Below are 22,751 nucleotides of genomic sequence, written 5' to 3'. Positions count from 1 at the left end.
AGTCCACGACAGCCCAGTTGGCGCAGTGACGAGAGCAAGAACTGCCGCGCGCTGGGGCTTGTGCTCGAACATCTGGGGCAGCGCGAATAAGCGTGCGCAAAATGGCGTCCGTCCAGCGAGGAAGCCGGGCGAGCGACGGGAGGCCATTACCGCACTTCTGCTAGACAGCGGCGCAGCGAGGAGTGCCGATAGTCGGAGACGCCTGGAGGGACCACCACACAATTTTGAAGTTGGGCGGAAGGCTGGGAAAACGCTAGAAGACGGGAAAGATGTTGACCGCCGCTGCCGGCGGCGCGATGAAAATGCAGACCGCCGCCGCCTGCCTCCAGCATGGAGCCGACGGCCCACGTGCGAGAAACGCATGCACCGAGAGAGATGCGGGGCTAACCGCTTCCTTCGGCTGTTCTAATGAAACTGCCGTTTCATCTCTCAAAACAACGAGTGCAAGAGCAAAACCTTCTTTCCCCGCAGCTTGTGGCGCGAAGGAGAGAGAAAAGAGAGCGCTAGCAGTCGATTTTTATTTCTTGTTGAAAATCATTGGTCCCAAAACGTTATGCCCAGTTACATTTCTGGGACGAAAATGCATTAACTCGCTTTTGTTGCTGCTTAACACTCCCGAAAAAACGTTTCTAGACCTTTAGTGGGAGCACTGCCTTTTTGCTTGTGTTTCTATGTCGTGCCTCTATGGTCTGGAAACGTTTGATAAACGTTGTACTGGGACTGGGACATTCCATCCTTTTTTGGAGTTTCTGAGGAGGTTTTGTGTTTGTTGGGACAGGACATGCTGGATTCCGCAAACAGTGACCCCGACTTCATCAACATCATAATCACTAGTGACGAGTCTTGGGTGTACAGGTACGACCCGGAAACCAGATCCCAGTCGTCAGAGTGGAAGCATTCCACGTCACCAAGACTAATAAGAAGGCCCGCCAATTGTGCAGCAATGTGAAAGTGATGCTGACTGCTTTCTTTGACACCCTCTGTGTGGCAGACCACGAGTACGCACTCTACAGGGTCAAACAATGACCAAAGAGTACTACAGGGATGTCCTCCGTTGCCTACGTGATGCTGTGCGGCGCAAGAACCCGGAGCTGAGGTCAACAGGAAATTGGCGCACCCATCGCGCCAATGCTCCTGCACATTCCTCGCACTCGAATCAGATTTTTTGGTGAAAAACCAGACTCCTGTAGATCAACAGACTCCTTACTGTCCTGATATGGCCCCTGCGATTTCTGGCTGGTTCCCAAAATCAAAAGGCCATTGAAAGGAGCGCGATTTCAGACAAGGAAGAACATTATGGCTGCAACGACAGCTGAGCTAAACTCCATTCCGAAATACTTCCCACAATGGCAGCACCGCTGGGAGAAGTGTGTGGAGTCCCAAGTAGACTACTTTAAAGATGACTAGGTTTGCAACGCTCCAGTTATGCAAGTTTTTTTTCAACGGCCAAAGGTCGGATACTTTTCTAACAGACCTCGTATATATCATGAACTCGGGGTAACAACGGAGTGCATGAGTGTGGCATGCTTTTATGGTGTATTATACTGCTCTATCGCCGCCCTTGTAGCACTCTTCACGCAGAGTTCAATGCGGCTGCTGGCGTACATAACTTATTCACTGCTTCTTGGTCTGATCCCTCGAAACTGTTATTTTATTGTTTGTTATACAAATGTTTCAGTATTGTTAAGAAAACTTTATGCCAACGTTAATTCACGTCGTTTCTGTAAAGTTAGAAAAAATGACATTAAGAACGTTCGATGTATTACCGCTTGAGTAGAACAAAGAAATATAACTTTATTCTAGCGTTTAGGTGCTACCTGGGATACCATTTTAACAAGGGCATATGCCCTGTCGACCTGTTCATTTCGCCTCCGGGGAGCGCGAGCACGTGCGCGCGGTTTGTGCACGAAACTAAAACGCCAACGCTAAAGAATGAGGTTGGAAGCGCCCTTGTAAAGAGCGCGCTTAGTACGCGCGATCGTCCGTGCGGTATTGTGCGCTTATGTGGCGGGCCTACCTGATCGCTTGTTAGCGATAACAGGCACGGCCGACGTCCGAATCGATGGAGCCGGCGCGCACCACTCCAGAGCCCTCTGGCACGGAGTCCGATAACTACAAGCGAGCCAGCGGAGCCGACGCAGCAGCGGTCGAGGCTGGCCAGCCGCGTAGTAGAACCGCCGCTGTGCGCGGAAAAAGGGGTTTCGTCCGGTGTAGCTGAGCCCGTTTTTCTTTTCTTTCGCAGCCTTTTTTCTCACTCGAACCGGTACGTGCCACTGGCCAGTCGAAACTATTGCGCGTAGTTGAGGCGACAGCGAGATTTGGAGAACCGCGCCGACGAGCTCCTATGTGAAGGGTAGCGAGTCGGTGCGCTCAGCTCATCGCATCCGCCGCTTTGATCCGGTGTTGGTGAGGTTGCGAAAGCTTTAGGCCTAAACTTGCAGCCGATCGGCGCTAGGAAGGAGCAATGCATACTGACAAGAAGGCGTGGCTCTGGGTAGTTGTTTTGGCGTCCCTTCTTTGCACGGCGTATTCAGCTACCATCAAGGACAAGTCTAAAGACTCCGAGGAGTGGGACTTCGAGTTCGAAGAGCACTCTCGAGATGAGGTAAGCAGTGCAGAGAGCCGCGCTAGCCTGCTCCTGCGCTTCATTTTCGTGATCCAGTTGTGTTATTTTTATTTATTTCATCCGAGCTATTTTAGTGCGCCGACTGCGCCATTAATTCTCCTGTTAAGTGCGAATAGAATTGTGCGCAGGAGTTTAGGTTAGACTGATGAATATTACTCCGGTAGTGTAACGAAAGAATCCTGCTTGTCACCTTCCTCACGCGCTGTAAGAGGAAATTATGATAAATGCCACCGATAACAAACGAGCGTTTGTTATCGGTGGTATTCCTTCTCCTGTATTGCCTATTTATGGTAAATCAAAACGAGACGGTGCTATATCTTCACAGAGGTTTGTCAGTCGCTAACGAGCCAAGTTAACAGCCTAATCTCGGAAAGTCGAAGCAAATTACATGCTTCTTTCCTGATGCTTTGCCATGGGCTTCATGGTTCAATAGGTGAACTGTGGACCACCCGCAGTCATTGCGGCTATTCACTTTGAGGATTTGACGCGATTCGCTGCGCAATGCGAGGCGCTTGGATACAGCGCTCTGTTTGCCGGGAGCGTTTATGTGGGGTGTGTCAGGTGCGGACGAGGTCACGATCGAACGTTCCGCTTCACGGGCTGTGTGTGCTAGAGGAGATCAGAGTTAGCGTTAATCTGTACGCCTTATTGCTTGTCCCCTGCAGTCTTCCACGCAAAAGGATTCCATGAAAGATCTCAAGGCGACGTATAATGCTTGGTCCTTCGCCGACGGTAAGTATTTAACGATCACTTCACCGAGGTGGCGCGGCGCGATCCAAGTTAGAAGAATTACATTTGCAGTTGTTAGAAAATTTTAGGCCATGGTGCAGGCTTCAAACTAACTTTACGGTTACTTTTGGATGTGCGTCTTTCTTCCTGTTGCTAATTTTAACTCCTCTTAATGCCCCAGCCGACCTTTGCCGCACTGTCCAGTGCAAACCGACCCAGGAGTGCCTGATTCAAGATGAAAACACAGCAATCTGTGTCAGTGCGAAGAAGGTCAAGAAGATGAAGTAAGATGCTTCTTTTTCTTTTCTGCATTCATTTGCAAGACATGTATGCTTGCCTTACATATTTTGTGTGGAGTTTTGTTTTGCTTTTCGGCACCACCTTGTCTCCATGCAAAAGTGTATGCACAGCACCCTAAACTGTCATTGCCACTTCTCAGTATTTTATCAGTGATTTGCACATAATCATTTGTTTTGGTTTATGGCTTATGGGAGTGTAACGTCCCTAGGCAACTCAGGCTATGAGGGATGCCGTAGTGAAGGGCTCCAGAAATTTCAACCACTTGGGGTTCTTTAACATGTACTGACATCGCACAGTACACAGGCCTCTAGAATTTCGCCTCCATCGAAATTTGACCTTCGCGGCCTGGATGTCTTTTGGGTCAGCAGCTGAGCGCCATAACCACTGAGCCGCCGCGACGGCTCACATTATCACTTGTACTCCCCTGAAATTGTCAAAGCGTACTAGAAAGTGCTAATGAAGTCACCTGTAATATTTATTGGTCAAAATAGGAAGACTATGGAACCATGAACAACAATGTATATTACAGAATGTATATTACACACTGCATATTACACAACAGTGTATATTAGTTGCTTTTCGTTTTGGCTTGCCAGATGCTGAAAAGTAATGAACTGTTTGAGGACAAGCACTATATTCCTTCTAAAAATGTGATGTACTGAGGTATCATGTCTACTTCTATTAAATGCTTGAGCTGAATTTGTTACAAGCATTTGTTCCTTCAGTTCTTCATTTTTCTGTGCATGTGTGTCATCAATCATGCTGTTCAGATGTCATCTTTTCGACCACAGAAATGCAACATTTGTGTGCGACGGGCATAGAATGCATGATTGAAAGTGTATTGTTAAGGGAAAGTGAGCAGCATTTGCATCACTTGTGCTTAAACTGAAAGCCATGATTGAGTGTGAATGCACGTTTGCTGGTTTATTTTGTAGATATTCTAGGAGCCTACTAGATCAACAAAAGCTACAAATGCAGAGCTATGAAAGGTGCTTAGTAAATGTGGTGGACTGAAACAGAAATGTTTTTATTTTTTTTGCTGGACATGCAGCTCTGGCTTTGTTGGTTACCAGTAGGAATAAATATATTAAAGAGCCACAGCAGCAAGTGGAGACTGCTGCTTATGCTAATATTGCAGTGAAAGCAAAGTGGATCAGGTATAGAAAAGGTTTGCATTCTGTTGCATAATTCTGTAGTATCCATGAAATGGGCAGGAATAAAAACATTTGCATGTTAAACAAGGTTGGGCAAGTCAAGCATGGTCCATTAATGGCACATTAGCAGGATGTAAGCGATCAGAAGCCATAGTAATGTCACAGACCATTCTGCTGTGCAGTTCTCCCTTGTCAAGCTAGGCAATGAGCTCGATATTCTATAATGGTAGTGCATGGTTAAATTTTTTGCAGAAAAAGTGCCTTTTAATGGTCAGCTTTCAGCGATTAACAAGAAATGAAAAGGTATGACAAAGTTTAGAGCAGATGCAGTGTGAAAAAAAAATCATTTTATAATATTCTGTCCTGTGATAACAGAAATTCTAAGGTTCATGGTAAAGCAGGTCTAATGTGCTCTTTTAGATTTTGTGTTATTGCCAAAGAATGATGGAGTATGGTAGACACATCATCTATTGCGTTTTTACATTGATTCTAACTTTTTGATAGCGCTAAGAAATCGTTTCTTGAAGCTGTTAATGAGGAAATGGCCGAAGAGAGGCTTCTTGAAATATATTTTGTATCTTAGTTAGTTTTCAGATTGTGCTGTTTAGTTTTTTGTTTTCATGTAGAAGAGCAGGCCTGAGTCGGATGTTATCACACCTTTTAGCCTGCTCCTCCTTGGTTGGAATGTGTGGTGTAAACCAGAATAAATAAAAAGTTCATTTCTGGACTTTTTTGAGGAGGGAGAGAGAAGGTCAGATGTGAGGAAGGGTGGAAGGATAGCCAGAGGAATGTACCCCTGCTTTACATTGTGGTATAGAAAGGACAGAAAAATGGAGAGAATGGAATTGAGAGGTGCTGATGGTATAATACAATGAGAAACACTCACACGCAGTATGATTTAACTCTGCAGCGTTGGAGGCTTTATGATCTGTAGTTTCACATTACTGTCTTGCCCTACGTGAAATATTAAGAAAAATAAATGTGACATGCATATTGGCTTTTGTTTGCTAGCAGTTGAGGTGAAGAAGTCATTGTCAGTAGCTGCATAAAGCTGTGTTAATCTGTGGTTGAAGTTGCACAATAAAGCTGTGAAGGCAGTCCATGTGGAGCATTGATAAACAACAACAAAAAAATGCTAAACATACATAACAGTCAAATATTAAGGCAACATAAATATTAAACATTTTCATTCTCCTAGGAAGCTATATATGGCTTTAGATGCTTATAGTTTCAAAGAAAAGAATATCTTTTAAAAAGTTGCTTCTTTGCTACATGTCCATTTATGAGCCAGCTTAATGGAACACTGAAGTGAATTTTTGTTATGACTGTGTCTTGTAGAAAAATGTATGATTATTTCATCATTAGACTACGGTCCAGGTCTGTCACTTGTTTTAAGAAACAGAGAAAAGTGTTGGTAATGCCATTGCAGCTGCATGAACTTCTTCTATGATGCAACTATAGACACATCTCATTTTTGTAATGTTGGCTTGAGTATAGTCGTGCCTTGTTAGTATAGATACTGTGGTTCCCGAAAAAAAGTGGCCATAAAGTGTGTTGTCCGTAATAATGAGTCATGAAGAAAAAATATTCTAAAAAAAAAAGCTCTGAAAGTCAGGTAACCTTGGAAGCTCCAGGTACATTATTTAGGTTGCCATTATCTCTAAAATCTTGTGGTGCAGGTTTTAGCATGCTTGAAGTGCCTAATGGTCCATGAGGAGCCATGAAGTATGAAGTCCATGAAGTATTTCCTACTGCGATTGTTCACATCCCAAGAACTTTGTTCTCACTCAGCTGACAGCTGGTTAATTTAGTTTTCAACGTGCCTGCAGGCAGAATTTTTCTCGCAGCCGTTTATGCAATACGACAAATAATAGGGCGCGTTGACTGGGTACTTTGCCACTGTAAAGCATGAAACCACACACAATCTAAAAGGCCATTACCATGATGTTTGCACTTTCGCACTGCCTTGCACTGCCTTTCGCTGGTGTTCTGCGCTCAAAATACAAGGGGTGGGACATCTGGGGAGGCACTCTGCATTTTGTTCTCAATGCTGTCCATATTAACTAGGTGTAAATGCATTCAAACCTTTGGTCTCCAGATAAATGGTACATAATTCGAGTCGTCCATATTAATGGGGATCGTATTAAGAGGGCATTGATATATGTTTAACCAGATGCCCATGCTGTTAACTGCGCTAAGAGTAACAACATCAAGCTGTACAGGTCATTTATCAGAATACAACTGCCTTGAATTCGCTTGTCAGGGTTTCTATGGTGATGACACAACTTGCGTTAACGCACACCACTTGCTTTGGACGTTTTGCCAGTGATAGAGGCAACATCATTACCTCAGCTGCCCACTAAACATGCAAAAGGTGAGTTTTCACAGTGCCTTCCCACCGCAAAATTTCTCTGAAGTGCCCTTCATAGGCGTTGTAGCCAGCGGTGGTCACGCTTGAAGCATCGACCCAACTCGATACTGGTGAGACCTGCTGGGGAGTGACGAATGAATGATGTCTCTCGGGGAGACATTGGGAATATACACTACCACACCACCAGACAATAGCTGCGCTAGGTCTTTTCAACATTGTGGTGAGCTTATATACATTACCATTTTTTTTTATCTACTGAATGCAAGCATCAATTTAGCTGAGTTTTTTACAGAGTATTCTTTCATGTAAAGGTAGGTAGGGAGTGTGTAGGTAAATGCTGAGTTTAAAGTAGCACAAGCAAAGAGATCTAGAAGAAAGGACAACAGGAGGGCTATATCCGCAACTGAATTTCTGATGCGAAAATAGCACAAACAGAAGCTTGAAGCCAACCATGTAGCTGCAGCAGCTTCGTCAAGGCCAGACACTACAAAAAAGGCAACATTTCAGCGCATGAAAGCATCATTTAACTCCGGCAATAAAAAAGTCTCATTCCTGGTGGGAAACGCTGAATGGTAGTTCATGCCTGTATTACCACTTTCTACAATGGAATGGGTTCCATTATCTCATGTGGGAGTCTCTCATAGCCTTAGTCGCTTCGGGATGTTAAACCCCATAAACCAAACCATTATCTCATGTGTGTTGAGATTTCATATGACTGTTATTATCAGGGTTGGCAAAGTGCAGATACCCATGTAAGTATAGCTATGCCTTGAGTATTGCTTTGAAGCACGCATAGCTTAAAAGCTGAAGTGGTTTTTTGGGAATTCAAGGTTATTCAAGATGGAATTCTTTTAGCACAACATCCAAAGGTGGTAAGACAGGCGCTTTATGTGTTGCACTAAAAAGAATTCCGCCTTGAAAACGAACCAACTTGCCCCCAAGCAAACGCTGCTGAGGTTATTCAAGAATTCGAATCTACGAAGGTTCTAGGTAAAGCATGCAAAGTATTTTTGCACTGACATTTAAAATGGTGACATAATCTTCAATTAAAACCACGGCCATGTTCAGGCTTCTCACTGCGTTGGAGAAGTGCAGGGAAACTCATAGTGACATCATTGTTGCCTAAATTTCGGATGTCCACTGCCTTCACCTGCATGCTGCTGTGCATCATCCGATGGCGCCAAACATTGCTTCATGAGCTTCACCTTGGATAGCTTTGGTTTTCTTCCATGAAAAAAAAAATGTTTCTTGGTCGCAAACATAGCGCCGTTGTATGTGATATCGTTATCGGGGCCTCTGCCTGTCACTGCACTGCAAAAAAGCCTGAACTCTTGCCGCCACTTTATTCGGCGATTACGCTACCATTTCAAATGCTAGTGCAAAACGATTTTGCAGGCTTTACCTGCATGTTTCACTCATACAGCGCTTTTAAACTCATTGAATTCTAAAACCTCTTCAGTTGCCCTTTAAGGAACAGCTCCCAAGGCCCAGTCTGGAAAACCTGTGTCCATCAATTTCCATAATTTTGAGACATGAAGCTGGTGCAGATAGCATTGGCTACATGGTATTGTAAGAGAAGACTTTATGCAGGATATTGTAGTTGCAGTGATGTTGTGTTAATTATTTAATGGCAGCTGTTTACATTGCAAGTGCTATGCGTGGGAATAAGCTGCCTTTCAGACCACCATTAGTAGTAGTGCTTTTTTTTACAAAATCGCTGTAGGTGATATGATCATGTATTGGCTGCGTGCTTTTATTGCTCTGTTTGACTTCCAGTGGGCATGACATGGTTGCGTAGGTGTGTGCCTGTAGAGGTGTGTGTGTGTGTGTGGATTTGCATTTACACCCCTGCGCAAAAGTGGAGAGACCACGTGAACTGACAGAATTGCATGCCAGCGCTTTCTCCCAGTGCAGCGCCTGTTTTCAAGATACGCATAGGGTGCATGACCAAATATGTTAGCCTATCTGCCTACGCACTTGTGTCAGGCACGCATGCCTTTGTACAAAAAAATCGCAATCACCGCCATTCATGTGGTTTGTCCACTTTTGCGCACAATTGTACATAGATGTGCATGTATCCTATTAAATGATTCAGATTGAGCAGTTGCCAACAGACCACTGTAAAACTAATTCTGCCTGCACAAAAACACCACCACCACCATCTTTAAATTGTAGTGCTATATTGAAAGTGGTTGTGCTTGACCATGAAAGCATTGTTGAATGCTCCCAGCAGAGCACTGTGGGCAGACTAAGAAACTTCAGTGCAGTTTCATGTATCCTCTTTGCTGGATCATACGTTGGTTAGGGGTTGTGTAGTGTGTAACTCTCTCGGTGCATGGTTTCACTGAGCATGTGCATGTGGAGTACGACTGCAGCAGCATGTTTAGGAGTTGAAATGCTAATGTGCATCATTTCCTTGTCAGCCCTAGCTTTCAAATTCTGCTGCTGTTTGTTCTATTTTTTCACTGTTAGCATTGTATTTATTTACCTGTCGCAGTGGCTAAGTGGTTAGGGCCCTCGGCTACCGAGACAGAGGACCCAGATTCACTCTCTACTGCGGCAGCTGCATTTCGATGGAGGTGAAACGCAAAAGGCGGCTATGTGCAATGCGATATTGGTGCACGTTAAGAGCACCATGTGGTCTAAATTAACCCGGCGCCCTCCACTATGGTGTCTCATAGCTCATGTTTGGCTTCAGGACGTTAAACCCACAATTTACAATATTAAAGGATGGTATTAAATGGCCGCAGGGCCAGTCAGGCACTGAAGACCCAATTGGTTGTGTGTATATGGTTTTCTTTGTTTAATGCATAGGTGCCTGATGGCACAGATATGCATAGGTGTCTCCTCAGTGCATACACAAAGGCTATGGTAACCATTGTGGTTAGGCAGGCTGCCAACGACAGTGACAAGTATATATCATTGACTGTCACTACGCACGTGATGCTGTTGTGTGTGTGAAACAGGGATCAAGAGAGTCAGCAGCAAAAGCATGCAAACATTCATTCCAGGCTGCACATCCCTCCCTGGATAAGTTTCCTGAGATCTTTGTGAGCCTCTGAAATCCTGCGTACTGCCCTCACTTAATGTTATTCCCCCATGTGAAAATTTTCATTAGAAAGAAATGTTTGCTTTCAGTCTTCACTTTTCTTCTGTACATGTGGCCTTAATCATTTGCAATTAGTGTGGCTTGCGGTGGTTTCCTTACTTTCATGCTTTGTTGCACACACATCATTTGAAAACAAAATCTATGCATATGAGTTTATAAAATAAAGTATGGACAGTTGCATAATCATTCATGGTCCCATCCATGGAGGTGTGTTGAAGTTTTTCAGTCAGTCAACAACAGAGATCTTAGAATCAAGGATTCATGGTTAAGACAGCTGTACTGGTGGTGGATATGGCATTTAGTATGTTTTGTACTTCTAAGTCCACCAGTTGCATTGTTATAATCTGTGCCTCTTTAAATGCTTTTGTGAGATACTGCACATGAACTGTTGTTTGCTCCTTTGGTACAAAGTAGTTCTGGCACACTACTGAAATGAAACTAAAAGAAGCAGTCAGTTTAGAAAGAGGTAAAGGAGTTGTTCAGTGCCAGGTCAGTGCTAGTTGGCTTGGTAGATATAGAAGAAACTAATCTTACGAGCATGTAACTGAAAGGTAGCAACGTGAGTGAGTCAGTAGTCTGCTGCCTATAATGGAGCTCACTCCATTGGTCTCACACGCAGTTTGTTAAAGGCTCTGTCACATTTTGTGTTAAGCGCTGAATTTCCAGCTAATGTGAAGCCATAACCTTCACTAGTGATTTATTTAGAATGCATCCACTGGGTCATACTTGTGCGAAATACGAAGGACATTGTTGATGTATCCTGTCTCCATTGACTGCCTGACAAAGCTAGTGCCACAGGGGAACAACATTTCTGGACTGTGCTGGCCACGGTGCTCACTCATGCTGCCAACCACCTCTGTACATGCCCTTAATTCTTGCACTGATTGCACAGTGACTTTCAGTTTTTCTTTGTGACTCAGCTGGCGAAGTTCAGAAAACATGGCTCAGCCGACTCACCAGCAATATATATTTTCCACCACTTTCTGCATTTAAAAAATGGCATGGTCTCCCCAGAGGCGTACCTGGGGAGACCATCCATGGCCTCTAGCACATTTTGCATTTGGAATAGCTTTGTGTGTGTCCTTTATTTTTGCTGAACTCCTGTCTGTCTGTTATGTCTTTAGCAAAAGCACAGAACTCCATTCATGTACAATCATGTTGGCAGGTTGTTTTTAATTGAAAACATCACGTTTTGTGATTTGCTTTGATCTTGTGGGTAATGTGGTATAATCAAATCCTGCTTTGTTTATGCCACAAACACTCGTTAGTTTCTTGCTCTGCAAAAGCTACACTTCACCACAGTTTACTGATATGCTGATCTAGATGTGGCAGAGTAACCCCACATGTGAGAATGGAAGCAGGGATGCTCTGCTGTTTGAGGGAATCTCTCATGATGTGCATACTAACAGATTTCTATGTGTGTGCCATTTCTTGTCTTGTGCTGTAGGAAGGCCTCGCTGTCTGGCAGCTGGGGCAGCTACGACAGACAACAGAGCACAGCTATGCCACCTACCACGACTGCAGCTGGCGCTGATAGTACTGCTGCAGTGAGCAGCACAGCCAAGCCATGGAGCAGTGCAGAGGCAGAAGACGATGATGACGATGATGACCAGTACCTGGAAGATGACAGCAGCCAGGAGATGGAACGGTGCCCACCATGCCCCGTGTTCAAAGCGGACTATGTGTGTGGCACGGACAACCAGACTTATTCGTCTGAGTGTCGGCTGCAGTACCACAACTGCCGCCAGCGTACCTCAGTGCAGGTCTCCTGCAAGGGATTCTGCCCGTGCAAAGGTATGCTTTGCTAGTGCTTCTTTGGCTGGTCATCTGCTCGCACTGGTAGGTGTTCCCATTCGTGAGAATTAATCAGGCAGTCTATGCAATTTGGAAAGCTTTAACTGGTTTATAGTGGTTTTTTTTTTTTTTTAGAAATGCAGTGTTTCATCAGTGGCTTGCAACGCTCAGTGCGATTGAGCCTTGTAGGGAATAAGCCTGCATTGTTATAATTCCGGTCAGAGCTGCTTAAGGGCATTTAAAAGGGATTCAATAATTTAAGCTATGCATTGTCTGCAGGTGCTGTTCACAAAAATTATAACTTGTATTTGTTTTTCATATGAATGCTAATATTTGCTCAACAACTTCTGCCACTTAAGCCTGATGGTTTGTTATTTTGTGTGTTCAAGGCTGTCACAATTGTCACGGTGTGAGGTAGTCACCCTTCCTCAGTTTCTTTGCAGTCCTTTTGCTTATTACCTGTATATTCTCTCTACACTTGGTGCAATGTAAACATTGCAATATCCGCAGTGGCATTGTTGTGTGCGAGCACTGCACCATTCACTTTTAATGTGAAAGAGAATTTAACATTGAAGCCCCAGTTAAGTTGCCATTCATTTGGTTTGCATGTTCATATCGTGGCAATAAATTTTGCAGTTTTTTAGGTAGGGGCATTATCAGTTGGATGATTTTTCTTGAGCTGAAGCCATAGGTATTAATTTCTGTCTGTAATATAGTTATTTTTATCTCCAGTGCTTCTGTTTTGCTTGGATTCTTAATTAGCTTGTAAAGTGCGGTTGCTTATTAAGTTTTATTCAGAGGCGAAAGTGTGCACCAATCCAGCATGTTTCTTCTCAAGCACCTTCTCAAGACCACTCCACATAATTTTGAGAAACTGAATCAGAAGATGGTCTTTTTTTAAATACTTTTTGGACACCTGCTATAATAAAAATGGCCGCACTTATGTGTATCTGGGATGTGAAACTTTGTTTCGAAAGTCCGAGCTCTGGTAAGCAGAGGATAGCTATGTGTGGTAAAGATTCTTTGATGTCAGCTGCATATATTGCTCAGGTCATTCATCAGGTTTACAGTTCTGTGTTGTGAAGGTGTAGTTTGCGCAACCAAGGGACGAACCACGAAGACAGACACTGAGACACTGTGTCTCAGTGTCTGTCTTCGTGGTTCGTCCCTTGGTTGCGCAAACTACACCTTCACAACATCATGTACCAACTAGGCCCAACCCAAGTTTTATTACAGTTCTGTGCCTTGTTGAGGTTGTAACAAAGTGGCAAATGCCACTGCTGGTTATCTTTTGCCATTACATTATTACCTGGGGCGTATTTAATCTCAAGGTCATAGTTATTACTTGATTACCTCGCATATATTTTGAGGAAACAACATCTTTTTTCTTTGAAAATTAGTCGTCCTAGCAGAAGGGTCTTAATTCAGTATTCAGAGTGTTTAAGCTATTCAGCACGTGTCTGTAAATTCTAATGCTGCCAGTCAGAAGACTTTAGCAAGAGCTGGTCTATTGGCTAAAAGTACTCATGCATAGTTTAAACGTTCACAAAATGGTGGATTCACTCTGAATGATTTAGCCAGCATTACGCTGAAAGTATATGCAGTTTCCATGCAGTTTCCATCATTAACTGGTCTAGCTGAAACAAAATCCAGTACTATGCAGAGCAATTTACAATGCAGAGCTTCTTTCGTGGCATATATATGTCATAGCTATAGAGAAGTATTTGCATTTAAGCCATTTAAGCCATCATCTGTACGTTGAAATGAACACAGGTTTTGAGCACTGCGGTGGTGTGCTAGTTTTGGGATTGTCAGATTGTGCACTTCCCTATCAATGTGTATCCTGAGTTGAGTTAATTTTGTGTCATGGCACCTTTGTGGTCACTTTAGCCTAGCGTGAAAAATGACTGAAAAAGCTCCCTGTCAGTTGGGGAGGTTCTTGTGTTGTATTTGTGTTTTGTTTACACGTGTTTGCATTTTGTTGATGAGCTTTGGCTTGAGACCTATTGCATGCACTCTTCCTGAGAGAGCAAACTGTTGACTGTCCATCCAGCACAAATCAACATGCTGTACTTTCCATTTCATAGCACTAGTGAATGGGCAGTGCTATCTTTGTTCACAATGTTTTCGGCAGCTGCCAGTCTACTGGCCCACCTCAAAACAGCTCTTCAGCACTTACAGTGAAGCATGAGCTTGCAGACCAGATGACAGTTCTTTTAAAAGCCTCACAGCTTATATTAGTACTACAAAAAAACTTGATTACTGCCTGGTTATGTATGGCTACATCTGGCTGTCTTGGATCAGCCTGTATGCACCAATGAAAATCGTTTTGTGCACTACTACCTCTTTGTTTTGTTTTTTTACATTCTGCTGAATACATTTGTGCTAGTATGCAATAATATTTATTGTAAAGCTGTGCAGAGCTGTGCTTGGGCAGAGTATTGCATGAGCACTTCAGCTTTCAGCACTCTTTCCTTTTGGCATATGCGGGAAGTACAAAGTTCGATCCCTAGCTCCACCGGGTACCGATCGGTTTCCAATGTGTAGAAGCTTTCCCTCGGCCTGGTGCTCAGCATCTCTGGGGTGAAATGCTTGGAAAATGGGTCCTTGACCCCACCTTGTATAAAGAAAAAAAAATGCCTTGTGCCGTGGTGCTGTTTGGCCGAAGCTGCCCTTGTGCCAATAAAATTCATCATCATCATAATCTTTTAGCCTCAAGGGAAAGAACATACATGAATCTCTAAAAATTAAAAACGGGAAAGGATATAAATGAATCTCTAAAAATTAAAACTGCTCTAAGGAGTGGCGGACCACATAACGTTAATTCAGCGGAACAGCTCTTTAATGGGTACTCACTGTAAAAGTGTGATGTCGCAGTGACGCAAGAAGTTATTGCTTGAAAAGCTTCCACTTCGGTTCAACAGCTGCTGCAGGCATTCAATCGCACTGGCCTGCTAAAGTTGTTATTCTTGACTTTCTCCCTATTGTTGTTCTTTCATCTCATTTTCCTCATTATTGTAACCTAGTACAACCATCAGAGAAAGGTGTACATGGCAAAAAGCAGCCCCATGTAGTGATAGCTACTAGTGAAAGAGATTAAGCTGTAAATAGCCTTGTTGCATTGCTGCCAACCAGTAGCTGCAAGGACAATTTCCTCTACTGCACATGCAGTAATGGAAAACTCTGCATGCACATGCAGCAGTGCTTGGCACCACAAATTCTTGCAGCCTGCATTGGCTGAGAGGGCACTACCTGTGGCAACGCATCTGGTAGCTTGCACAAACTGCTGTTTCTAGGGAGCCTATAAGGTTGCACCTTAGTATAAGACATGCCATTTCACATTGGGGCATGCAAAACATGCATTCTTGATTTAACATACTTTCGTGTGTGGTCAGAGAGGTGTCCTACATTAGCCATGGTGTTATGCATCTCTGGTAGTAATGGGCACTGTTGTTTGCATTTGTATAGAAAATTTTAATGCGTCCCTGATTTGGTCCATGGCCCTCTTAATGAGAAATAAAAAAAAAAAAGAAGTGTCCATGTGTCTGAACATGCATACTTGCTCTGTCTCTAGAAAATGCTGCCAAATTCATCTGCTAAAGCACTTGCAAATGAAAAGAAAGGGAAGAAAGCAATGGGGAGGGTTTGCAGGTTGGATTCTTTGCATGTCCTCAGCACAGCTTCCTTACAGAGGTGCAGTGAGGCCAGCTTTCTGGTACCACCTCCCTGTTTATTACTGTGAAAAGGCACTCCAAGGTGGTGCCAGTGTTGTGTTATAGTAACGCTGGCATTTAGAAAAGAACTCTGAGCTTTTGCCCTTCTGTGGGACAAAGAAGCAGCAGTGATAGCTGTATTGTGCAACCACTCCGTGAGAGCACACACCCTGAGGCCACTGCCCAGCATGCTTACTAAGTTCTTACCATAGAGCACATCCTCTGTAGTGCAACGTCCTCATTGGCCACCAAGTGAACGCAGGAGTTTTGAAATCGGCCACTGCAAGACCAATGTGGGTGGGTTCACCTGAGTCACCTGACCACACAGGGCAGATCCCCGATAGTGCCCATGCTCCTGCTCATGTGAATAACTTTTTCATTGCCCAGTGAGTGAACAAGAGAGTTTATGGTTATGACATGTGACACCAAAGCTATTTACCCTGAAAAAAGTTTTATATACAATCATGGACAAAAGATTGCGGGATACCGAGTTGTGGAAATTGATTTCTGCTTTGCCTTGCTAGTCGGTCATATGGTATTTTTCCAGGGGATACAGCACACACGTCGTCTCATTATTCAACGCTTTTCATTATCCTACGTTCTCCAACTGCACAGAAAGAAATCTTTTTGCACCCGGAAACTTTTGCCCATGACTCTACAGCCACCAGTGTAAAAAAGAAAGGACAAAGTACACATAACTGTCACCATTGTGTAAAATACGGGGCGATTTTTTTTTAACGTTTACAGATTTTCACTTTAAAAACTTTGAATGATACCTCGGTGCAATCTATGTAGATGGATTGTACAGCAAAGTGGACATTGTGTACCTAATATGAATCAATAATTAGACAATTAACTAAAATGAACTATTCATCTTTTTTATTCTTGATTTTAGGGTCAAGGTTATACTGTGAAATTGAAGCCATCAATATCGAAGGCAGGGGCTATTTTTTTTAATTCCCCTAATCGCCAGTGTGGTTGGAAATATCGAACATTATAAATACACATTTGAATGCTCATTGAGTTGGCTTTCCAGCATTGCATATTTATAAATTGGTGTCACCCTCATTTTTTATGCGTCAGACACAGACATCATTGGCGTATTTGATGATAAAGAAGTTAGCTTGAAATGAGCAATGATACCACACGTAATGACACCATTTTATAAATGCGCATTATGGAAAAGTCAACTCAGTGAGCTTACAAATGCTTATTTTTGGCATTCAATATTTCGAACCACTTTGCCGATTCAACAATTTCTAAAACTGGGCTCACCTTCGATTCTGACGGCCTTCAATTTTGCAATATAATCTTGCTCCTAAAGTCCAAAAGAAAAAAATTGACTTGTTAATTTTAGTTATTAATCATCTGAATATTGATTCATATCCGGTATATAATGTCCGTCTTGCTGTACAATCCACCTACACAGACTGCAACGATGTATCTCTCGCAGTTTTTAAAAGCACAAATCTGTAAACATAAAAAAAAAAAATATTGCCAGTTACATTGAGATTAAGGATATAGCCTATTTTTGCACTCAAGATATAATGGATATTAATCAGATGATGTCGCACCAGCACTGTTCAAAAATTGGCTGGCATACTCATAGAGTATTGTGTTCACGACGTAAGGGTAAAAACATTAATGCCAGTAACGTGACCCTGAGAACAACTTCATCTAGTTTTTCTTCCGAGTAAAAAACGATTCTGTGGCTCTTTCTGGATATGTTGACATTTTACTGGCAGCAAAAGACTTATTTTTAACTGCGAAAATTAGGTTTAAAAGCTTTCCCACTACTCAGTTAGCGCTCGTGACATGAAGGCCAAAAAAAAGGGGGGGGGGGCTGTGATCACCGCCTTGTGATGGATGGCCATGTAGCCTACCTCAAGCAGCTGCACGCAAAAAACTCTCTCAGCACTTGCCGGTGTGTGTGGAAATGGCCAGTGATGACGATACCTGGACTCATTTCTGGGTGTTTTCTAGCTTATAAAAGCTCTGTTTTCGGTGAGAGTAGTCATTGTATCGTTAGGACATAGAACCTATCAGTGCAAGTTAACTTCAGTTAGTCCTCGATGTCTCTTTAATGTGCAGTCAGTGATTTTATTTGCTGAAATCATTAACCCCGTAGCAGACTTTGACGAGTCCCACTCATAATGTCTTTTCTGGTGCTCTTTGTACGGTTTAAGATGACTAGGGCTAGTCCAGTGGTGTTTTTTTTAGTTTTGCCAACAGATACATGTGTATTGAACAGTTCAGCTACAGTTGTTTTTTTTCTTCTCCTGAACTGCAAACCTTTTCACTGCACAAAAGAACATGGCAGAACATGAGAGCGGTAATGTCACAGATTGCAGTGACGGCAACATTCTGAATATCTTTTGTTTCTTGAGAGAAAAATATGATGATAGTGATGACCTTTTTGACTGCATTAGAAGATGAAGAAGGAGGATACTGTCCTAAGAGGGTCGGTAATGGGAAGCATGTCTGGAAGCTAATATGCACTTGGTGAAGGTGGTGCTAGAAAGCCATATGTGTAGTTTCCTGCATTGAGCGCTGGTGCACTTGTGTCAAACTAAAGTAGCAGAATTTGAATGTTCATTGTCGCAGTATGTACAGGAAGAATCTTTCCTTTCTGTTTTGTTGTTACTTTGCGGTGCATGCCTTTTCATGGAACAGAAATGTGCCAGGCAAAGATTGTTGTATTGAAAAAAAATTTATTACAGTGTTTTTGTGCTTTAGATGAAGCATATTACCATTGTCTATTATAAAAAAAAAATGTCCATTTTTGTATGGTTAGGGGGTTAAACTGGCCAGGAAATCTATTTAAAGCTAACCGCAGCAGTAGTCTCAGGTCTGAGAGTTGGCCCTGAGTGTTAACAGTAGAAAAAAAGTTTCTTTCATAGGCAATAGCCAGTGTACAGTTCTTCATTATAAGTGTGAAATGTCTGCGGTGTTTAAACGTATGGTGTGCTGTGTACTTGTTACAGTGAGTGTCCATTTTGGAATGTGGCTGCAGAGTTGGGGCCAAAGGGTTTGGTGAAACATTTCAGAGTTGAATGGAAGTGTGCAGCACAAGTCACCAAAAAAAGTGTCAGTGTCAAGCTATCGCCTCTCCTCTCATCTGCAGGCTACAGCCATGAATCTGTTTTCGTGGTACGAGTGCTGCTGGAGTATTAGATCTGCAATCTGAACTAAACCTCACTAATACTGGTTACATGTGCATGCATGTATGCAAAACTGCTAGTATTTTTGGGTTAGAAATGTGCTTTGTGGCTCCACTTTTCTACATATTTTAGGTCTAAGTATCTAAGATACAAATACAGCAGCATCTTGCATTGCCTATGATTGTGCTGAGTATTGCAATGTGGGCAGTTTCAGCTGTTGATTTAAAGCATAGTTTGGCAGTGGGCAAGCACACTGGGCGGTTGCGCAGCATGGAAGCTCACCCTGGAGTCATTCTTAGCTGTTGTAGTGACAAGAAAGTTCCGTTGTTAGCATTATATGTTGCACAGAGACAACAGCTGAATTTCATTTCAATCCAGTAGTATGTTTTGGCACGGTGTAGCTTCTCTACTGCTGTCATCATTGGTGCTAAGCACAAGCTGCTCATGTGCACAGCAGTATAAGTAGCAAAAGTAGAGCTAGTGCCACACGGGGGTAATAACAGTAGCAGTGGAGTGGTAGGTAACAGTTGACAGAAATGGCCTCTTCACTAAGGTTGAAAGAGCACTTTTTCGAATAAACAGTTTTCTACTTTTTTCTCAGAAAGAGTGCAAAAGCCAGTTTTTGTTTGTTTGTTTGTTCACGTAAAGTGTAATTTTTCATACTTTACCTAATGACAGATTTGGTTAATCGAAGCACCTTTGCTCACTGCAGCTGTGAAAAGCCTAGAAGAACAGCAGCGTGAGAGCCGTCAGAAAGCACGCTGGGACCGCTATATGGCCAAGCTACAAAACACTATTGACAAGGAGAAGAAAGCCAATAAAGATGCCACGAGCAAGCCTGCTGCCTTCAACAACAGGTGTGTGCATATCTTTAGCCTCATTTACATGAACCAAACAGGAGTGAGTTGAGTCAGGCATTGGGCTGACCATTGTCACAACAAGTCAGTTGTGTGTTTATGTTAACTCAGTCTTAACAAGTTAAGCTCGCTGCAACCCATGTATGTGTGTGTGTGAATGCGTATGAGAAGGGGGGGGGGGTGCTTATTACGGCGCACACTTTAGAGCTAGTGCCTGCAGTCTTGTTTTGCATGGCAGTTTGCAGTAAGAACTCAGCCTGAATAAGCTGCCCCCTTTTGCAAACGGTTTCTGGCAAAAGAAAGGGGAGATGTGTGATAAAAAGCAGCATCAAACCTAGGAAGATTAGGTCTCTGCTGCAAGCTGAGCTACTGGATGCTGATGGTGCACTGGGCTGCAGTACGCTGTGGGCAATGGCTGCACACACCAGCATGCTCATTGAACATATTACACCCTCCAGAACCTGGGCATGGTGCAGGATTCTCAGTCACGATCAATCTCAGCAGCCATGACTTTGCACTGTCTTGTTTTTAAAAAATGTGGCCATACCAACATTCGCACCACCATTGTCTTTGCAGTCTGCCTTGCTTGTGCTAGGTGAGAGTGCAGAGGTCTTTCTGTGGAAACAGTGAGGTGTTAGCTCAGCTATCTGTCAAAAGGCTGCTTTGAACTTATCATTGTCAAAATGGTAATATATAGTGCATAACAAGCAACAAATGTGCAGTAAGCTTGTAGGGTGTAAACTGGTAGTAAATGCACTAGGTTCAGTAGTGAGCAAGTCAGCAATTCGAAGATCAAAATATACTAAAGGAGCTACACATTGACAAGACTAAATTGTAGTCTTTCCTTTTTACTACATCACTATTCACTGAATTTGAAATTTAATGCATTCAGAGTGCTTCAGCTAACATGCACTCTGGGGAAGTGCTTTAGAAAAATGAAGTGAGTATTGTTACATGTGTGGATTAGTGAAGTGACTGGTATTTTTTTTCAGTGTGCCTACTCAGTTGACCAGACACAGTTTGCAATCTTCTTAGATATCGCTTCGACATTGTTGTATAATTACAGATTTAAGAATCTTTAACATGCCCTTTCTTTTTTCTTTTCTTCAGGAAAGATAGAAAAGAAAATGAACAGAAATGCAAAATATTATGTGGTAGTGCACCTGACCGCTTTCCCATTCCAGAATTCCCAACCACCATCTGATGTAAAAGAGGCCTGCTGAGCATTCTTAGTTGGTGCTATGGCAGAGCTTTACTTTACACTGATGTTGGTTTCAGGATATGGGCCAGCAGCTTCATGCTAACAGCGTGCAGGAAGTCGCAAATCTCTGGGCTAGGGCTTTTTTTAATCGGTGGTCGGCAGTATGTATTGTAAATATGGTGCACCCAAACCACTTGGTAGTTAAATTTTTCCGGTTGTTTCGTTTTTTACTGGAAAGACGTTAGGTAATCTCACAATACCTGGTCAGGTACAGCAGAATCAAACTTTTTGTATTATGTTCTACCACTTCTTTAAATTTTATTTTTTTACTCAATACTGCTAGCCATGTAAAAAAGGACTAAGTAGGAGGGGGACATGCGCAATGCTTACAAAATGAACAATTCAAAATACAAAAGAAATACATCGAAGAACATATTCTTTCACATTTGGAAGACAATACTGAGAACAATTTTAGAAGAGAGAAAACAATAAAACAAACAATAAGGGCATAATTATTGGACTAACATTTTTCAAAGATATTTCAATAAGCAAGATACGATGCAATTCGCATATGGCAAAAACAGAGCAACAAAAAAGCACTGCCTGCTCAGTGACAACCAACTTCAAAAATAAAACACATTACACACTTCAGGTGCAGTGCATGAGTGAACCACCAGTGTGAAGTATCGGCATGATAACAAATGGGATTTAAGACAAGACATCGCTGATAAAGATTTTACAGTCTCAGCTCGAAGTCTGTTCCATTCGTTGACTGTATGAGGAAAGAATGATTGCTTGAAAACTTCGATCTGATAGGAAAAGTCTTCCAATTTTTTTTTTTTGTCTGGTGGAACAGGTATTATAGATCTGACGTCGTACTGTGCTACGCTTGAAATTAGTTTAATTTTTGTCTGTCATTAAAGGGGCTCTGAAAGGGCCTCTCAATAAAGGTGCGCTATGCTTGGGATGTTAAAGGACGCTGCTTCACAGTAGCCATAGTAGCTGCCTGATATCTTAAAGGTGCACTGAAGAGGAATCTGAACTCGTCTTTTTGCCGCGGGAACTCGATCTACACATTCCGAGCATTCTTAGAAACTTCGATTTACTGCCCTGTGTGGCCGATTTTCCTAATTAAATCGAATTAACGCCCGGCTCCTGCCTTTTTTTTTTTAATTCTGCCTCGTACGGTGGGCGGAGTCGACCAACGCGGGGAGTGCCTTTCACCCAGTCCCGTGGCGGCTTGCCGCTCTGCCATCGGCGGAGTAATACGTAGTAGTCCGTAGAAGCAAATAGTCTGCGCGTATTTTTATTTCTGCGGGCTTATTTTGCGGTTATATTATCTGCAAATGAAACTATTTATTCACGGAAACCTAAAAAACAAAATAAAGCGAAAGCAAAGCCTCCACGGAGCTGGCTGAAAGGCACTCCCCGCGTTGGTCGACTCCGCCCACCGTACGAGGCAGAATTAAAAAAAAAAGGCGGGAGCCGGGCGTTAATTCGATTTAATTAGGGAAATCGGCCACACAGGGCAGTAAATCGAAGTTTCTAAGAATGCTCGGAATGTGTAGATCGAGTTCCCGCGGCAAAAAGACGAGTTCAGATTCCTCTTCAGTGCACCTTTAAAGAATCTAACCAATAGCCATTTCTGAATAGAAAGATGCGGGAGGGTGCAAACATGAAGTCACCGGAAAGGGCTCACCAACTTTCGCGCGCAATTGTGGGTTCTCTGCTGCGTG

The 22,751-nt window shown here is 43.0% G+C and overlaps 1 protein-coding gene across 1 annotated transcript in view; it reads left to right on the top strand.

The window, feature by feature from the left end:
* The first annotated feature begins 2,111 nt into the window (after positions 1 to 2,111).
* Positions 2,112 to 22,751, top strand: part of Cow (Proteoglycan Cow) — a 36,037-nt gene continuing 15,397 nt past the window's right edge. The window contains exons 1-5 of the mRNA XM_089581877.1: positions 2,112 to 2,605; positions 3,292 to 3,358; positions 3,537 to 3,639; positions 11,737 to 12,083; positions 19,670 to 19,814. Coding sequence (XP_089438003.1) covers positions 2,465 to 2,605; positions 3,292 to 3,358; positions 3,537 to 3,639; positions 11,737 to 12,083; positions 19,670 to 19,814 — 803 coding nt within the window. The 5' untranslated portion in view covers positions 2,112 to 2,464. The remainder of the gene's footprint in view (positions 2,606 to 3,291; positions 3,359 to 3,536; positions 3,640 to 11,736; positions 12,084 to 19,669; positions 19,815 to 22,751) is intronic.

Source organism: Amblyomma mixtum, chromosome 3 (genome assembly GCF_055824585.1).
Source record: "Amblyomma mixtum isolate Tamu chromosome 3, ASM5582458v1, whole genome shotgun sequence".
NCBI classification, from domain to species: domain Eukaryota; kingdom Metazoa; phylum Arthropoda; class Arachnida; order Ixodida; family Ixodidae; genus Amblyomma; species Amblyomma mixtum.
The sequence above is the reverse complement of the archived record's forward strand: the minus strand, read 5'-3'. Positions and strand labels throughout refer to the sequence as shown.